Below are 16369 nucleotides of genomic sequence, written 5' to 3' on the forward strand. Positions count from 1 at the left end.
TGGATTTTCTAAAGTTCTGGCTCAGCTTGCAGGTCTGTTCTATTTCTAGTCTCTTCTAGACGCTGCTTTTCCAAACTTAACAAAATCTAGCTTTTCTGATTCAGACAGTGGGAAATATTTTTGATGTATTTTTGTAGGTTATTGCACTCTTGACAAAAGTTGAGTAAAATTAAAAGAACTGAGTCATTTGCTGTAGATAAGAGATGACTGCTTTTGACCACAGACCTGAGGAGACAATGGAAACTGTTCGTTGCTGTTCTTTTTTTTTTTTCATGGGCATTTGGGTTTTTGGTGGATTCATGGCTGAGGCGGAATAACTCCAGTTGTACTGATTGGAGTACTGCTTCTTTCTGTTGCAGAGAATGAAAGGTTTCTAATATATTTAACCTTCCAAAAATGCTTGCCCTGTTATTCGCATTTCCTCTTACAATAGAACTCTCTGTAGAAGGGATGACTAACAAAAATTAATTTAATGGATTTCAGATATGCGAATATCAAACATATCACTGGATTGAAACCATGATGCAGCTGTCCTAATTTTAGGTACTCTTGAGTTGAAAATACCCCTAACTCTTCTCTCCTCTTCAGAAGAACAGTCGAGAGACAATGGCAGATGAAGGGTTCTTTGATCTGCTGAGTCGCTTCCAGAGTAACAGGATGGATGATCAGAGATGCTACTTCCAGGAGAAGAACAGATTCTCAGCTGCTTCCGTGGCAACATCCTCTACTCCACCTAAAACAATGAGAAAATGTAATTTTTTAAAAGTAAAATCTGTATCTGACTTCAGTTCCTGTCAAATACTACTTAAAAATATATATTTGCATGCCAGACTTGACTTAGTATGGAGAGGAACTTATTTCTAGGCTAACTTGTTTTCTTTTTCCTCCCCAGCCTTTTCTACTTCTGTAGTCTCGCCCCACACAGATGAATTTCTAGACCTCCTCGCCAGCTCCCAGAGCCGCCGGCTCGATGACCAACGCGCAAGCTTCAGTAATCTACCTGGGCTGCGTCTCAATCAACACAGCGGTCAGTCAGTCCTGGGTCACCTCATGGCGAGTAACAACAGAGAACTAGACGACGACTTCTTTGATATATTGATAAAATGCCAGGTACGTTTTTTTACAAAAATTCTTCAGATTCTGAGTCTTTGGGGATTTGATTTGTGCATCCTGCTATTTAGTTTCTTCAAGTAAACCACCTTGTTTTTCATGTGTTTTAAGATACAAATTGATTTGGCAGATAAGGAGAACGAAAAAATTAGGATATTTTTTTTTTTTTCAATATTGTCTTGGGTTTTTTACCATTTTTTTTTAATTTTTTTTTCTCAAATTATCCAGTGTCTAGTAAATGTAATTTTGGTATTTATACCATTTTAACCATTTAAAGTAACAAATGCTAAAAAGCTGAAGGAAAACAAGTGAGGCTATTAAAATGCGTATGTGTAATGATTTTACAAAAACGTGTTTAGATCTGGCTTGTTGGGAGGGCACGTGATATATCGGGAATCCTAACTTATCAAATGAAAGACTTCCGTATCAAAGTTTTAGGGGTGATAGTGATCATCATACCCGTCATGTTAAGTGTAAATAATAGTTCATGGCAATACACGAGTGAGGTGTCTGACTGTCAATCAGAGCATGGTATACATACCAATTAGACAAAAGAGAATTTAATTTAATTAATTCTTAAAAAGGAGCTACTGTAGATGGCCACAGCGCACAGCCAGACCAAGGGCGACAGGCTGATGCTTGTAAAATCTGGCCAGGAGGTGGTGGCTGTGTGAAATGAGCCCAGAAAACTATTGCAGAGCTGTCTGCGAACTGCTCTGTAACACTGCCGTTAAAACGTACAAGTCTTCTGAGTTTGGAAGAAAACTTTCTCTCAATGTTGCCTTTCCAAATCCGACAGCAGTGTGGCTTTTTTTTACTCCCTGTATAAGGAAAGACAGACAAGTGTATTTTCTGTTGTAAGAGACTAGAAATACCATGTACTAATGCTAAAATTCTTCTTCTGGACAAAGGACACTTGAATTTCATTTGCAATATAAACAAGAATAAACTGTGGGGTTATTTTCAGATACATGTGGACAGGTGGTTTGGAGGAACCAATTTAGCTACACTTGCACTTTTAACTTATTATTTCATTTGAGGAGTTTCACTTGAAACAAAACTTACAAATTAAATCCTTACAATAGGTTTAAATCTGTAAACAAAAGCTTTTAGTAATTTTTCACTTTTATTGTTCGCCTATTTTATTACATATACTCCTGTAAATACGCAGCATTATGGCTTGCTCTCTCTGTAGGGTTCCAGACTGGATGATCAAAGATGTGCTCCTCCATCATCTGCAAAAGGACCCACTGTACCAGATGAGGATTTTTTCAGCCTGATTTTACGATCCCAAGCTAAGAGAATGGATGAACAAAGAGTCCATCTGCCCTCATCTATAAAGGGACCAAATTCTAGCTGAAGAAAGAAACAGGAGTGTACTGTGCAGTAGCATCTGAGGTACCATTTTTGTTTGCTGCAAAAACATACATGCCTTTCTACAGAAGACTGCAATTAGTAGTTTTGTCCACTTTCTAATAATTCTTTATATAAATAGCAGCAACATCACACTCGTGACCAGTAGTTAGAGTTGCCGCTGCTCTATGCGGCTGGCAGCTGCTTTTAGCAGCGTCTGAGATACTGATTACTGTATCTCCCTCTTAACTGCCTCTAGGCTATCAACGTTAGTAGGAAGTTTTTTCCCTGTCAGGGTACTCTCATTGCTGACGTGTGGATTCTACCACTGTCTCCATCTAGTGTAAGACTTAAATTTGTATGTTCTTTTCAAAGAAAACTTGATTATTTTTTTTCCCGATTTGTACCTCCCTGGAAAAAGGTCCTGTTTTCTTTTGTACTTTTTTTTTTTTAAATAAAAAAAAAAATTGAGAAATAGCTTCGGTACTTACTTTGTCTTTGTTTCTTCCAAAATCCATTTCTGCATGCATTGTTATTAAAAAAAATAAAATCAAACCCTAGTTTTAATTCTGTTTAATACAAAAATAGTCTTTTCAAAACATGCGTTTTGGTACCACGTTTTTTGGTAGTATTTAGTGAAGTAGTTCCTGTATGACTCTGCACAGTTTTACAATCAGAAGAATGTTTAAGAAGATACACTTGTTTTTAAGTAAGAGGGGCCAGTGCTGTTCTATAGACTGTGTGGTACATGTCTACCACCAGCACCAGGGAAACACAGGGGTGGGAGGTACCTGGCACGGACTACCCCTGGCATCAGGTAATTCCTGCAGTAACTGAATTTAAAACGTTATCGACAGTAAATGTTCGTTTGCTACTTATTACCTGACCTCAACTACTCTTCCTCCTCTTGATAAGGACGTGCTCTGCTGGGGCGGTTCTAGGGAACAACAGCTGTAACTTAGCTTTCCCCTGGGGAGACACCTGTAGTTCTTGGGAACCCCAAGGGCTCTATGTTGTTTTAAGTGTAGGTATCTTGAGTTAGAGGCCACTGATTTTAACACCAAAGGTGGCAAACTGTTCATTTTCAGGTATTTATAAATTAAGTGATGTCATTTTTTTACTGAAGTATTCTAGCTCTAGAGAAGAATCTACAGTTAATTTTAGCTTCAAACAGCACTGTAAGAACAGTTAACAGACACGGGCTCCACATAATTCAAACTATTTTACAGTTACTAAAAATTTTGCAAACGTTGCCTTTCAGCTTTTTTAGCTGATTCCTACTGAAACTAAAACTCTCCTCCTTCTGCTTTTAAGCAGAAATGCCAGAATATTCTTCCAAAACCAATGTGTTACCATCAGTTTATTGTGCTGATCTTTGGTACTTTTACTTAATGCTGCCTATTCCCTGTTCAGCTTTGAATTGCCCTAAAAAAGCATCTGATCAACATCAGCTTCTCACTCCTCTGCAAATTATTAAGCTAGAAGAAAGTCATCAAGCTGTCCTACAAGTGAGCTGACAAGCAGCAAACTGATTTTAAAGAATATAAAACCAAAATATAGTCCCAAGACATCTATCTATCTGACTTGTGATTAGTCTTACATGGATTACATGAATATCAGCAACTCTCTTCAAGCTGTGTGACACCTACCCAATTAGGCTAATATTTGCTAGATCAGCAGCAATACTTGCTAGAGTATCAGTGCTTTCCCACCACCGCGTATCTAGTTTTACTCAAAACTTATTACACAAAGCCGATTTCCAACAAGAATCCACACCCCACAAGCCAGTTTTCCTGGCCACTTAAAATTGGATTATCTCACTTACTTAACAACATATTTACTTCAAATTCCAGAAGTAGCACATATGCTCAGTCTCTCGGTTTTTAAAACTCTACCTAGCTTACAGCTGTGCATGCCAAAGCTCTCACCGAAGAGGAGTTCCCATCAGCTTACTGACGCTCGCTTTTCTACGTTTGAGAACTAGAGACCAGAACTAGCAAGTATGTGACAGCTAAAGAGTAGCCAAAACTTACAGCGGAGCTTGGGCCTTCCTTAGTCTCCTTCCTGGGAGTCACGGGAACTGCTCTTTTTCTTCTCTTCACACGGGTCCGTTACAGAACTTTTCCCTTCTAGGTTTTTATTAGGGTCACAGTTTTCTCCAGTCTCTCGCTCTGCTTTGCCTGTCTCCTGTTTCTGCTGCTCAAGTGCGTGTTCTTCAGTAAGGTTTTCAGCTGTGATAGTTTCTAGTCTACAAACTTCAGACTCAGTGTGCAATCTATTCTGTAAAAATTAATAATAAGCTATTAATCAAGCAATCCAAAGTGCAAGGCATCTATTGCTTCAGGTGCATCTCAGCTCAAGGGGCAGAACTCCCCCAAAGCATGACTGGTATCTTTTTTTCCTAAGGAAACACGTAAATAAGCACAATCTAGAGCATAAGTCTGGTTTTAATTTTCCATAGTTTACAGAAAAGTCAGCACCGTTTCTTTTCTGTGCCTTTCCTCTGTGTGTAATGGTTATTGCCCAGGCTGACATAAGTACTGATCTCTCAAAAGAGAAGTTATTTAAGTCTTTAGAGTTTTAATTCAGTAGTTTCCTGCCATAGTTAGCCATTGCACAGTATTTTTCCAGGACAAAATATGTGCAAGATAGATACCTTTACCAAACTGTTCTACTGAGGAACAGGTACTTCCTTAACTCCTCTGTCCCTAAGATTTGGCTTAAGCTTCTTGCTTAAACATTTTCTAGCAGGTGACACTGAAATCTATTAGATTTAATCCCAGCTCAAAGAGCAGCAGGACTAACATACACTGGGTTCTGGTTTGCGAGACTCTTCTACTTGCTTGTCTGGCTCATTGCTTGTGTGCACGATGTCAGGACTTCTGCTGCCATTTCCTGGTCTCACAGGAGCGTCTCCTCTGTCGTAACATCCTCTAGAAACGTAAGGAGGCTTCTGCAAGTAATAGCTATCGGATTTACCGCCCTCGTATTGCCCAAAGCCTATTGGCTCCTGTTGACTGTCGGGCGGAGGAAGACTTCTCTTCTGAGAAGATGTTAAGTATCTTAACATAGACACCGATGATCCTGCACCATAGAAGAAAGCCTGGGGGAGGGGAAAAAAACAAAACCGACAGAACACTAAATATATGCAGCCTATGGTTTTCACAGAGAACGCAAAGTCAGATTATCTGAAGAACACTGAAAGAAACGCTCAGGTGTTCAGAATGGCTACAATGGAATTCAGGCTTTCTGCAGTCTGACTGCGCTGCCAGACCGGCCGTCCTGCATCTTTGGTGCCACAGGAAAGATGCTGAAGGCTCAAACTCAATGCTTTCATGTACACAATGACAATTATACTACATTTATGCAATAAACTATCATAGAGTCTAAGATTTTAAGCAGTTTAATACTATTTTACCCCTCTTGGGGAGTGGGGAAGAGATATGGTTTAAATAATACAAACTTACTATTTTAAGTGCTAAACCAACTGTACTATAAAGATTTTCTCAAGAAAAATTTCCCTTGTAGAAATAATTTAATCTGTGCTAAGAAATCTGTTCAGTAGTACAAATATGAAATAAACAGTAGATAATAATTCTTAAATATAAATATGTTTAATAAATAAAAAAATAAAGCTGAGCTTTTACATACAAGATAAGATATACAAACCAGGACAGCCAGAGCCATCATAATTAGCACTGGAATCTGCAGAATAAACGGTATCTCCTTCATTAGTGCTTTGATGAATTCACCAATCCCCTGTCCTACGTGCTTCAAAGGCTCAGTTACGAAGTTGGTGAAAGTAATAGCCAATGCCTAGAAAAACACAGAGAAATAGTGTTGTCACTGACTGCAAACATAAACGTGAACAGTCTCTTCAGGCATGGCGTGTACCTTTGTGGGTGGGACCAGCAGGACAGGATTTACCAGCAGAGTTTCATAGTACTTCTGACAGGGGTCATCCTGAAACGTCCATTTACTTCTGAACCATTCTGTAGTCAAAGCAGAGACACGCTTTTACTACTCTTTAAAAATATATTTTATGACACAATAGTAATAAAGTAGCATTTCAATTACAGATGGAAGAGAACTTTTCTAGCTATGGTTCAAAGCTCAGATTTATTTTTAAAAATCTGAGCTTAGCTTGGCAGTGTAGTTTATCCAGCCATGGGGGTGCAGGAAGGAGAGGGAAGGCTGGAAAGAAAGAGAAGAAACTGAGGTTTTCCCATGTTTCGTCAATAAAGTCCTCTTTATTAGATGAACTTAGTCCCTAGAAGTCTCAGAAGAGAAGTAAGTCTTGTCTGTGGGAACTACTATCTAGCACATTTTGTCCGCAGCTACTGAAACAAGTAATTCTGAGTGTTATTACTCACCTGCCAGGCTGCAAGCAGATTAAAATTCGTATCTTGCTTGCTAGATTTCAAGAGACTATTTTAATTATAAGCAGAAAGTCTTATTCCTTAAGGGAACTTTAAGTTATAAGCAAGTTGTTTATGACGTCGTTCCTGTAGTTTGATTTTAGTGCAGTCAGAATGTAAACCATCGGAATTTGAAATAAACAGAGCAATCACAGCCAATAAATTCTAAAGGGAAGACCATAACAAGCACTCATTAAGAGTTGCCATCATTAATCTACCTGCTATAGCATTGGATAATAAATAATGGCTAATAAAAAAATTCAGCTTTTTCTGTAAAATAACAAAACTAGAGTAAGTAGTTACAGATCTAATTTCTGAAGTCCATTGTACTCGCAGACCTGGGATGAAAAAAAAAACAAATTTTTCTTGAATTCTGCCCTCCTGTCTTCAATAAACGACCCTGACTGGTACTGGGCGGGGGCAGCAGGGGAAACACTCGCGGGGTAAGTTATAAGGGAAAGCAGTAACACCACGCCACGCTCAAGCACAGTTTTGGGATCAGCTCTGCTTCAAAGGCCTAGTAAGGAAAGTCTTGCGGAATGGAAAAACGGTAAAACCACTAATCACGTATTGCTGAAGAAGAGTCAATGTACTACTCATGAAGAAATTAAAAAGTATTCTTGGATACTATTACTGAATATTTTGTGATCTTAAATACTATTACAAAACAATGAAACAAGTATTTACCAATAAGACTTCCCCCCCAGTCCAGCTTCTCAGCACAGATGTTATCAAACTGCCCCATTTTCGCAATTTCTGCTTGATGCTGCGCAAAGGCCAGCTGCAGGAGAAGAAGAATTACTTGTAAAACATCAACCAAGGGGGTGGTGGGCGCAGAACACCTGCACCCACGCCGCACTGCACCTGAGCCAACCATGTCTGCTCTTAGTAGGTTTGGGGTAATTACCTGCATAAATCTGTAGTAAGAAAAGTTTGCCAACTAAACAATTTAACAGATGCAATTCTAAGTACTTCCTGGGAAGGCATAAACACCACCAAGATTAATATCTCCAGGTTATTCTCTAAATGGAGTCTAAACTACCAAAAGAACAAACTTCAATATTCAAAGATACAAGTTCAGGGCAAAAGTAATCTGACAACATCTTAAATGTTTCCTAAAAATCTGATGACATCCTTAAATGTCTCCGGATTAAAACCTGAGACAGCTGCCATGCAATTACTAATTAAAACATCAGGGCATTCTCTTTTATTTTTTAAATAATTCCCATTAACAAAAACCTGTATTCATTCTAATTTTGCCTTAATGGTTTGCAACTGATAATCAAATAGAAAAAATTAAGTCAAATCATCTGTTGAAGAACTCTAATGTTCTTCACCGACAATCCGAGTCCTCTGCCTGAGGTTAATTCTGATGACAACACGAGGACCGAGATTTTGTGGTTGGGCTACAGCACAGCAGCATTAATTCCTCCTCATTAAAACCAATACCATTCTACAGGCAGCTACTTTTATCAGCATTAATGAAGCATTCATCTCTGGTCTATCACACCTTAGGTACAGTTTTAGCCAGGGAATCTTTAGAAAGAAAAAACCCCCCAAAATATATTTTTATAAGACTTTTCTATGGAGATGCTTTAGACAGAGTTCACATCTCCCTTGCCCACGCAGTGAAATCACAGTTCTACTGCTTTATGAATTTTATGCACCTCTGGCAGGATAAAAGCTGGCAGGGTTTCTTTTGTTCTTTTTTAAGCCTAATACACCTGCCAATACGCAAAATAAAGTGTTCATCCCTTCATTTATTTCGCGGTCAATTGTTGCTTTATATAAACTAACTAAAAGAACTAAATGACCATAACTCCCTCATAACTGTAACATTTTAAGCCTAAAAGCCATTAAGATTTCAGAACAACTTACCTTATACAAGTAAAGCCAATTCCATGCAAAACTGATGAGAAAGCTTATTAATAAAACACGTTTTAGCTGAACAAACCAATGAATACGTGTCCAGAGCTCCGTAGCTATTAAAATTACAACGCACACCAAGCACAGGAGTATCTGAAAAAGAAAGCGGGAAAAAACTGTGATCCAGATTTGGAATTTTCCAAGCTTACTGCCAGTACACGAGGGAATTTACAACTTTCGTTTTCGTTAGGGTCATTTACACAGATCAGTCGAGAGAATTTGTCCTTGCTTTCCCAGCGTATCTGCAGCAGTACCCGGCAGAAAGGTTTCACGGTATTACCAGCCGTCACTCCTAGCACAGCCTTACATTGCTGTTGCTCCTTTCTTTCTTGTGATACTTAGTTATTTCTTCCTCACAATATTTATCACGTTACCCACCATGCTTTTAAAATTAAAAAACTGATGCGACTCGGTGCTTGAGTAGCACATGCCTGGTACGAACCACCGCTGCCAGCTCCTGCAGTCTGTTTACAGCTGTCACAGTTTGGGTACCAGCAGCCAGACTTCAGAGAAGCACTTTATGGTCTCTTTCCATGCAAGGGCCCCCAACAGCGAGGTTACGCTACTGACGGCTTGTTTTTTCATCTGGCTTCTATCTACCCCCCTCAAAACTAGACGGGCTTCTCTCCACATCGTGTCAGCATATCCTGAACGGTAAGAGAGCTTCAGCTTACTATAGATCCTCAGCTTAGTTAGCACTTTGTGATGTCCTGTTCTCCAAAAGGGAATTTTCGCCCAGTCATGCTCTCCATCTCTCCAACACTATACAAAATTTTTTTCACCACAAAATTCACAAAAACCTCTAACATATAAAATCTAAGACCTCAAATATATACCTCTCTCAATATAAATATATTCCAACTGTTGGCTTCTGCAGGAGTTGAACAAGAGACAGGTCTGGAAAGTTTTTAATGCACAAGTTGTCAGTTTAAGTGATGAGAAAGTACTAGAGTCTAATGAGTCACGCAACATGTAAGAGGCAAGAAGACAAAAAAACATACCAGAAAAAAATGTCAAGCTACAGTAAGAAAAGATGACCAGAGGAATAAAAACCCTTCAATTGTTACTTCAAGTGAATACGTCATCTCTACCTTCAGCAACCATGAAACAAATAGTGACTCACTGGAAGTACGATGGAAAGAACTGCTTTACGTGTGGAGTTCAGATGGTAATATTCACCGGCTAGACTTGCAGAAACAAACTGGAGAAAACAGCAATTAAAAAACAACAACAAAACCCCTTTCTTCTTCTCTTACCAGAAACACATTATATAGATCAATTCCAAACGTGTCTTCGAATCTCCAGTGCCAAGCTTTATAATCGTGGTGCTTAAAATTGATCAAAATATCACTAAGTGCATCATCCACAGCACCCGACTGCCAAGTGTCCTCATTGAGAAACCTGAGGATCTCTGAATACGTCTGTTTCGTAAGGATGATCTCAGCATCGTAATGGACGTGGCCCACGTTTCCCTCAGGCTGAATTAAAAGCAAAGCAAAACAATGGTTAAAAGCTGCTTATTTGGAAACAGAAGTACATATGAAAACCTGTGTCCCTGTGCAAACACCTGTTACGTGCCCTCGTTATGTACCAGCCGCTTTGTGAAGTGGACTGCAGGATGAAGACGTGGCACAGGGAGCACACTATGATTCTATAACCTTTTTGTTCACTCTTCTAAATGATACAAAACACAAATTCAACTGGTTTGTACTCTTTCAATTCTACAGCAAAAATCTAAACAATGAAGTGGGTTATTGTCACGGATGGAAATAGTTGATGCAGTTATGATTTAGCAATGATTTGAAATTTATTAATGATCTGAGGCAGATCAAGAGATTGAGTTTTAGCAGCACTTAATCATTAACTGATTTAAAGGTTTACAAAGTGATTTAACAAAATAACTGGACGGCAACTTAATTATAGATTCGAAGATGGCAAGATTCACGCTAACCTACTATAAAATATCCCAAATCAATACATATAAATATAAGCAAAATCACAAATCTCAGACTAATATATGTATACATAAGCAAATGTATGCAAATGCACATGAGCACATGCACACACACAGGTCCCTGATTGCTAGGATTGGTAATTTCTTAGTAGTGGGCGACTCTAATGAGCCAAAAGATGCTGCTTTTAGGTCCTACACATGCACAGACAGACAGAAGAACACCCACATGCATAAAGCTAATGTGTATCTCACAACATATAGCGGAGGGGTGGATGGAAGAGAGGCTAGCCTATCATCAAAATTTCCCTTTCTCGGCTTTGGGTAAACACTCGCGATGCGCGGGCGTTCCTCAACGGGCGGTAGCTGAGGCTCGACAGGGTTTTCTTACCCTGGCCTCAAGGTGTCAGCTGAGAGGTGTCTCAGCTCAGGGGAGATGCTGCCCACAGCCCGCTGCCATCCAGAAGAGCTCAAAGGGTCTTTACCAGAATCGCTCCTTATAGGATCCGAGATAACAGTCTTTCATCAGGTACTTTTCCACTCCGGCCCAGCTTGGACAATGGAATATTCTGGTACTTTCCATATTCTGGTACAAACCCAGGACCTGTTAGGACTTGGGGTCCTGATATCCCCCCCTCTGTGGCCATAATCCATATGTTGTCAGGAGGGATCGATTACAGTTATTGTTTTCAAACGGTAGGAGCCATGGGAACTGGGTACACCAGGGGGCTGCCGTAGTGTCCTAGTGTGTTGCTCTCCACCCTTTCATTCATGTTAGACCATTATGTATCGTTCTGATCCACTGTATTATCATCAGGTGGGGAGCAAATTGTGCCAAGTACCTAAGGGGGGTGTGTGCACGTGCGCACCACCAGTTATCTCACCTGTTAATAAAATTTTAGAGCCGCTTCTCATTAGCAAGTATTAATTACTAAAGCGCTATGTGTGCTCCGATCATGGCTAGGTAGTACAGACAGAAGCTATTAAATAATGAAGTAAGAAATTTTACATTGCTAAGTATAACGTTGTTTGGTTTTATTCATCTACCTCTGAATATTTAAAAAAATAATATCCAAAGACAATATAATAAAGTAATAAGGTGATTCTTACATGCAAACTCTAATAAGCTACTATTCCTAGATGGTTAATGTGGTAGAGTCTAAAACAAAGGCCTAAAAGGTCTACAGCAAACGAGCAGACAAAATTTGTCTCTTTCAAGTTTAACAACCACTAACACGACCTGAACAGGGTATTATTATAGCCGCATCCCAGCAACAGACATTTAGATCCATATTCTGAACTCACGCAGTCTTCCTTTGGATGCTTTACAGATCAAACAGCAACCATCTCTCCTGAGCAAAGACTGCTAACTAGCAGCAACACGGATGCGCATACTTCTATCTATACATTTTTCCCTTTGCAATTCAATCCCCCTCATTTTAATTTAAAGTAAGACAGAATAATTAATCAATACTTGATAGCTGAGAAAAACACATATAAGTTTCAATTAATTTTTAACGTGTGTTCAAATACTTACAAGGCCAAGTTTTCCAGCTTCATTTAAAATCTTCTTCAAGTATCGCTTGAAAATATAAAAGCTACGGCTTTCATGTGATTTGACATTCCTCTTCTCACACTCTGCAATCTGCAACGTCAAGACATTTTATTCACTTTTTGCTCAAACCACCTTGTTCACAGGAAAAAAAACAACCAACCCATCAACACATTACCTCAGGATTAAGAGAGGCTTATTTCTTTAGTTTAGCAATAATCCCGTGATTAGTACAACAGATAAAAAGCATATGCAGTTGCTGAATACTCTGCATGGGACTGGTCAGTACTGGAGATTTCAGATCTGCTAATAATAGGGTTTGAATACTAACATCGGTAAACCTAAAAGAAACTAAAGATCTGGATCTCCTTGAATTTTAAGTTTATATCAAAAAAAAAAAAAGAAAGAGAACTGTAAAAATTACCAAGTAACTAAAACATTAAAATTACATATCCCACTGGGTCTCCAAATGGCTGAGGGAAGTGAAAGCATTGCTGCATCCTCCTGATCTTGGAGGAAGAAGCGGTGGGGGGGGCTTACAGGGGCTTCCGAGAGCAGCTGCACTGCACGCTGCGGTCAGCCACAGGCACGTTCTCTATGCCCACAGCCCACCCCTAAAATCCAGCAGAATTCAACAACTTGGAAAGGAAAAGTCTCAGCTTTTGGCAGCTTGGTGTTAACATCAACACCACACGTTTAAACTGTTGACACTGGACAGAAGCACGCAGCTCCTACCAACTGCTGTTACACTATGAAACATTTGAGGAAACAGACCTTGGTAGGCAGAGCAGCAATTCGGAATTAAATTCAAACCACTTCCAGCCTCTCCTCTCAATAAAGGAGTTCCCCCTACATAACCCATGGTCTCTCATTATGCCAGCAATTCACCTGCGTATACTATCCAGAAAAGCATCATTAGGAAGCACAAAATATGAAAGGCAGGAAAATATTCTGAAGTTCCACAACAAACCTTCTGTTGCAAGGAATCTACTTCCCTTGAAGACCTCAATAAGATTTCAGTACTGACTGCATCCACTGCCTTATCCTCAGAGTCATGGTAGTTTGCCTAAAAATACATAAGAAAAGCACGTATTTTTAGAACCTGAGAATTTGATCAATACACTATGTTACAATTCTGTAGTTAGATCACTTTAAAAAGAACTAAAGACTGAGTGTTGGTCTTTGCTGCTAATACTCTCCCAACGATACTCCAGTTGCCTCTCTGCTGTTATTTCAGGCTCCAAACAGACAATTGCTTTAAGTTTATCTAAATGCAGGTTGCCTTCAAAAGGTGAGGTCTTGCCCTTTCCATCCCCCACCTGCCCTTTCCCCTGCCCCGAGCGCGGGTGACCCAAGCAGTGCATCAGATTAGATAATCGGGCTGGCTAAAAACCCACTCAGCAAGCAAAGGGGCAGTTTTCAGCCAGCCAGATTCCCAGTCCAGCTGGCCACGCAGACAGACAGACTGAAAGTAAACACAAACCTACATTCTGGATTGCATGCCTTTCCTTTCATGTTCCCTCTAAAACAACATCCCATTTTTTTCTGTTACTTGCTCCGACTTAGTTTTAGCAGTGCTGCTTCTACACAACCAGGTACGTGCATTGAGGGAAGTCTCCCAAAGAAGCGCAACGTCACACAAATCGGTGAACTCGCGCTGATACAAAGTTTGGAGCTGCCTGCCTACCTAAAACCTCTCCCTGCAGAGCAGAAAAGGAATCCTGAAAACTTTGATTAACCCAAAGCAGCCGTTCTTCTCCTTCAAGATGCAGTTCTGCTTTCGTGGAAAACAACAGTAAAACTCCAAATATTTTTTTATAAAAGCTGAAGCAGTCGGGCACCAAGTTTAAAAAGACTCCTAAGTTTGCTGCTGAATTTTAGGGATGCTAATGACTACCAGGTGTACTTGGGGCAGGTGGAGATTGAGAAGGAACTCTGTGGAGAGAAATAATGCAGTCTGCATTTTCTAAGCTTCAGAAAATAGCGTTCTGAAGCATTAAAATGGTATTATTCAAGACTGCGAAACCAAACTGGAAAGCTGAATTATGACAAAAATCAAGGGTGCCAACCGTAGTTTACAGTGCCGTGTGTGCACTGGATAAACAATATGCATCTCATAATATATGTAGAGTCCAACCCTCCCACAAGACAAGAGAGTACAATTCACCTTATTAAAACTAGCTTTTTGTATTTCATCTTCTCCTCAACGTTCATGAATTATTAATGGTACAGCACTCGCCCCCTACTCTGATCTTCCTTCTGAAAACTCTTGATACCAGCATTACAAAACACTGTTAACATTCATAATATTCTCACACAATAAATCATGTTTATTCCCATATTACTGGGCAACCGGATAATTCAAGTGAAATACAAACCTTAAGCTTAACTCCCCCAACTTTTATCAGCAAGGAACGTAATTTTCAAGATGTTTAACACTACACTTCAGAAACTAGCAAGAGCTGCTTAACTCAGTATTTCTCAGAGAAATCAGCCACAACCTGCACAAATCAGTCAACCACCACCTGCGAGAAGACAAAAAGCTCAGCTCCTGTGACTTGATCAGTGTGCAACAGAAACTTGTTAGTAAAAGGCCCTGAGCTAACCATCTACAATCATGTAGATCACTGGTTTTTTTTTCTTGTAATTTTAACAATGGACACACAACACTTTTCTGTGTATAGATTCAGATACAACCTTATAAAACCTTAAAAAGACCGCAATTTCACAACTTAAGCGGAATCTTTCAACAGCTTGTGGCTGAAGGTCTGTTTGGGAGAGACACGTGTTCTTGCGCCCTTTTTCTTTCCCTACCTTGTAAGGTCTCCTCATTGTTCCCGACGCTGCATCGTAATTGAGCATATCCGTGGGGTCAATCCATTCATCATCTTGAACCTTACCACTGCCTACTAGCGCAACTGCACACAGCACCAAAGGAAACAGCATCCTGTATTGCTAAATACAGCAGGAAATTCAGATATTTAGTTCAGGATATAGCCTTCTCTACAAAAACCCCTGAAACAACCTTACAACGTGAAAAAAGTATTCTGAGGAGGTGTCTGAAAACTCACTCTCCATTAAGCGGGTTAAACTTCACTTATATCTTTTTTTCCACAAAGAAAACACTAGCAAGAATACGCAACAATTGAACCGTACAATGTGACTGGTCAATGGAACGAGCTGTCGTTATCAGCCGATGCAGAGCAGAGTTCAGCATTGCCAAATGCGGTATCCCAGCACAGACCTCCGCCGGGCTCCCAGGCAGGGGTCTAACCACCGTTGCCGCCACAGAAATTCCCCCGGCAAAGCCTTGCCAAGGCGGGGAGGATGTTCCTGCCCTGCCCGGGAGGCAGCCACGGTGCTGCCGCCTCGGTGCTGCCTGGCCCGGCCCGGCCCGCTTCCCTCCGCCCGGCCCCAGCCCCGCTCAGGCCCCCCTAGGGCAGGGCCGCGCCTCCCCAGCCAGCGCCGCCCGAGGCCGGACGTTCCGACCGCTGGAACGGCAACACAACGGAGTACCGTCACGCTTCGCCGCCGCCTTGTTTACCTAAGACACCGACACCGCGGCCTGAGGAAACCCGCGGCCTCCCACCCCCGCTAGCGCACCGCCAGCAGCGCGCCAGGGTCGGGGCAAGGCGCAGGCCCGGCCCGGACACGGGGCCCCCAGCCAGCAGCCCCGCCGCCCCCCCCCGCCTCCGCCGCCCAGCCCGCCGCCTCCCCGGTACCTGAGGGGCCGCGGGCGGCCTCAGGGTGTTTACCCGTCCCGCATCGCCAGGCCCCTGGCAGGCGGGGAGGGGTCCCGCGCTGCTCCCTCCCCTCAGGCCGCCGCCCCCGCGCGCTCCACAGGCCCGGCACCGCCCCGAGGCCCGGGCGGAGCCGCTCTCGCCGGACACGGCCGGCACCGAAGCGGCGGGAAGCCCCGGTCCGGCCCCCCGGCGGCGGGAGACGCTGGCGGCCTGTGCCGGGCACCGCCCCGCGCTCCCGGCCTCCTGCGGGCGGGGCGGGGGGAGCCGGCGAACGGCAGCGGAGGGAGTAATTAACGACCTAACGAGCAGCGGGCTG

The 16369-nt window shown here is 41.6% G+C and overlaps 2 protein-coding genes across 7 annotated transcripts in view; one reads left to right on the forward strand and one right to left on the reverse strand.

The window, feature by feature from the left end:
• Positions 1–2917, forward strand: part of GPSM2 (G protein signaling modulator 2) — a 31443-nt gene extending 28526 nt beyond the window's left edge. For all 3 annotated transcript variants that reach the window (XM_063345286.1, XM_063345288.1, XM_063345287.1), the window contains 3 exons: positions 589–751; positions 893–1110; positions 2306–2917. In XM_063345286.1, coding sequence (XP_063201356.1) covers positions 589–751; positions 893–1110; positions 2306–2470 — 546 coding nt within the window. In that variant the 3' untranslated portion in view covers positions 2471–2917. The remainder of the gene's footprint in view (positions 1–588; positions 752–892; positions 1111–2305) is intronic.
• CLCC1 (chloride channel CLIC like 1) lies at positions 452–16308 on the reverse strand. 4 transcript variants are annotated; one of them, XM_063345291.1, is made up of 13 exons: positions 15855–15942; positions 15125–15265; positions 13281–13376; positions 12296–12403; positions 10064–10285; positions 8760–8900; positions 7569–7662; positions 6358–6455; positions 6133–6279; positions 5273–5566; positions 4497–4743; positions 2955–2983; positions 452–733 (listed from the first exon to the last, which is right to left on the reverse strand). In XM_063345291.1, exons 2-11 carry the CDS (start codon positions 15254–15256, stop codon positions 4516–4518), a joined length of 1560 nt encoding a protein of 519 aa, XP_063201361.1. In that variant the 5' UTR covers positions 15257–15265; positions 15855–15942; the 3' UTR covers positions 452–733; positions 2955–2983; positions 4497–4515. The 4 variants fall into 4 exon arrangements, with proteins under 4 accessions (XP_063201361.1, XP_063201362.1, XP_063201360.1 ...); XM_063345292.1 differs by lacking the exons at positions 2955–2983; positions 15855–15942 and adding an exon at positions 16033–16308; XM_063345290.1 differs by lacking the exons at positions 2955–2983; positions 15855–15942 and adding an exon at positions 16066–16179.
• Positions 16309–16369: the final 61 nt, after the last annotated feature.

Source organism: Chroicocephalus ridibundus, chromosome 8 (genome assembly GCF_963924245.1).
Source record: "Chroicocephalus ridibundus chromosome 8, bChrRid1.1, whole genome shotgun sequence".
Taxonomy (NCBI): Eukaryota; Metazoa; Chordata; class Aves; order Charadriiformes; family Laridae; genus Chroicocephalus; species Chroicocephalus ridibundus.

Coding starts and splice junctions, on each gene's coding strand:
- CLCC1 (XM_063345292.1), bottom strand. CDS start 15,256: ATGCTGTTTCCTTTGGTGCTGTGTGCAGTTGCGCTAGTAGGCAGTGGT. Junction 6,456..7,568: donor CTGGGGGGGAAGTCTTATTG/GTAAATACTTGT, acceptor CTTTGACTACAG/AATGGTTCAGAAGTAAATGG. Junction 5,567..6,132: donor TGATGGCTCTGGCTGTCCTG/GTTTGTATATCT, acceptor CCCCTCCCCCAG/GCTTTCTTCTATGGTGCAGG.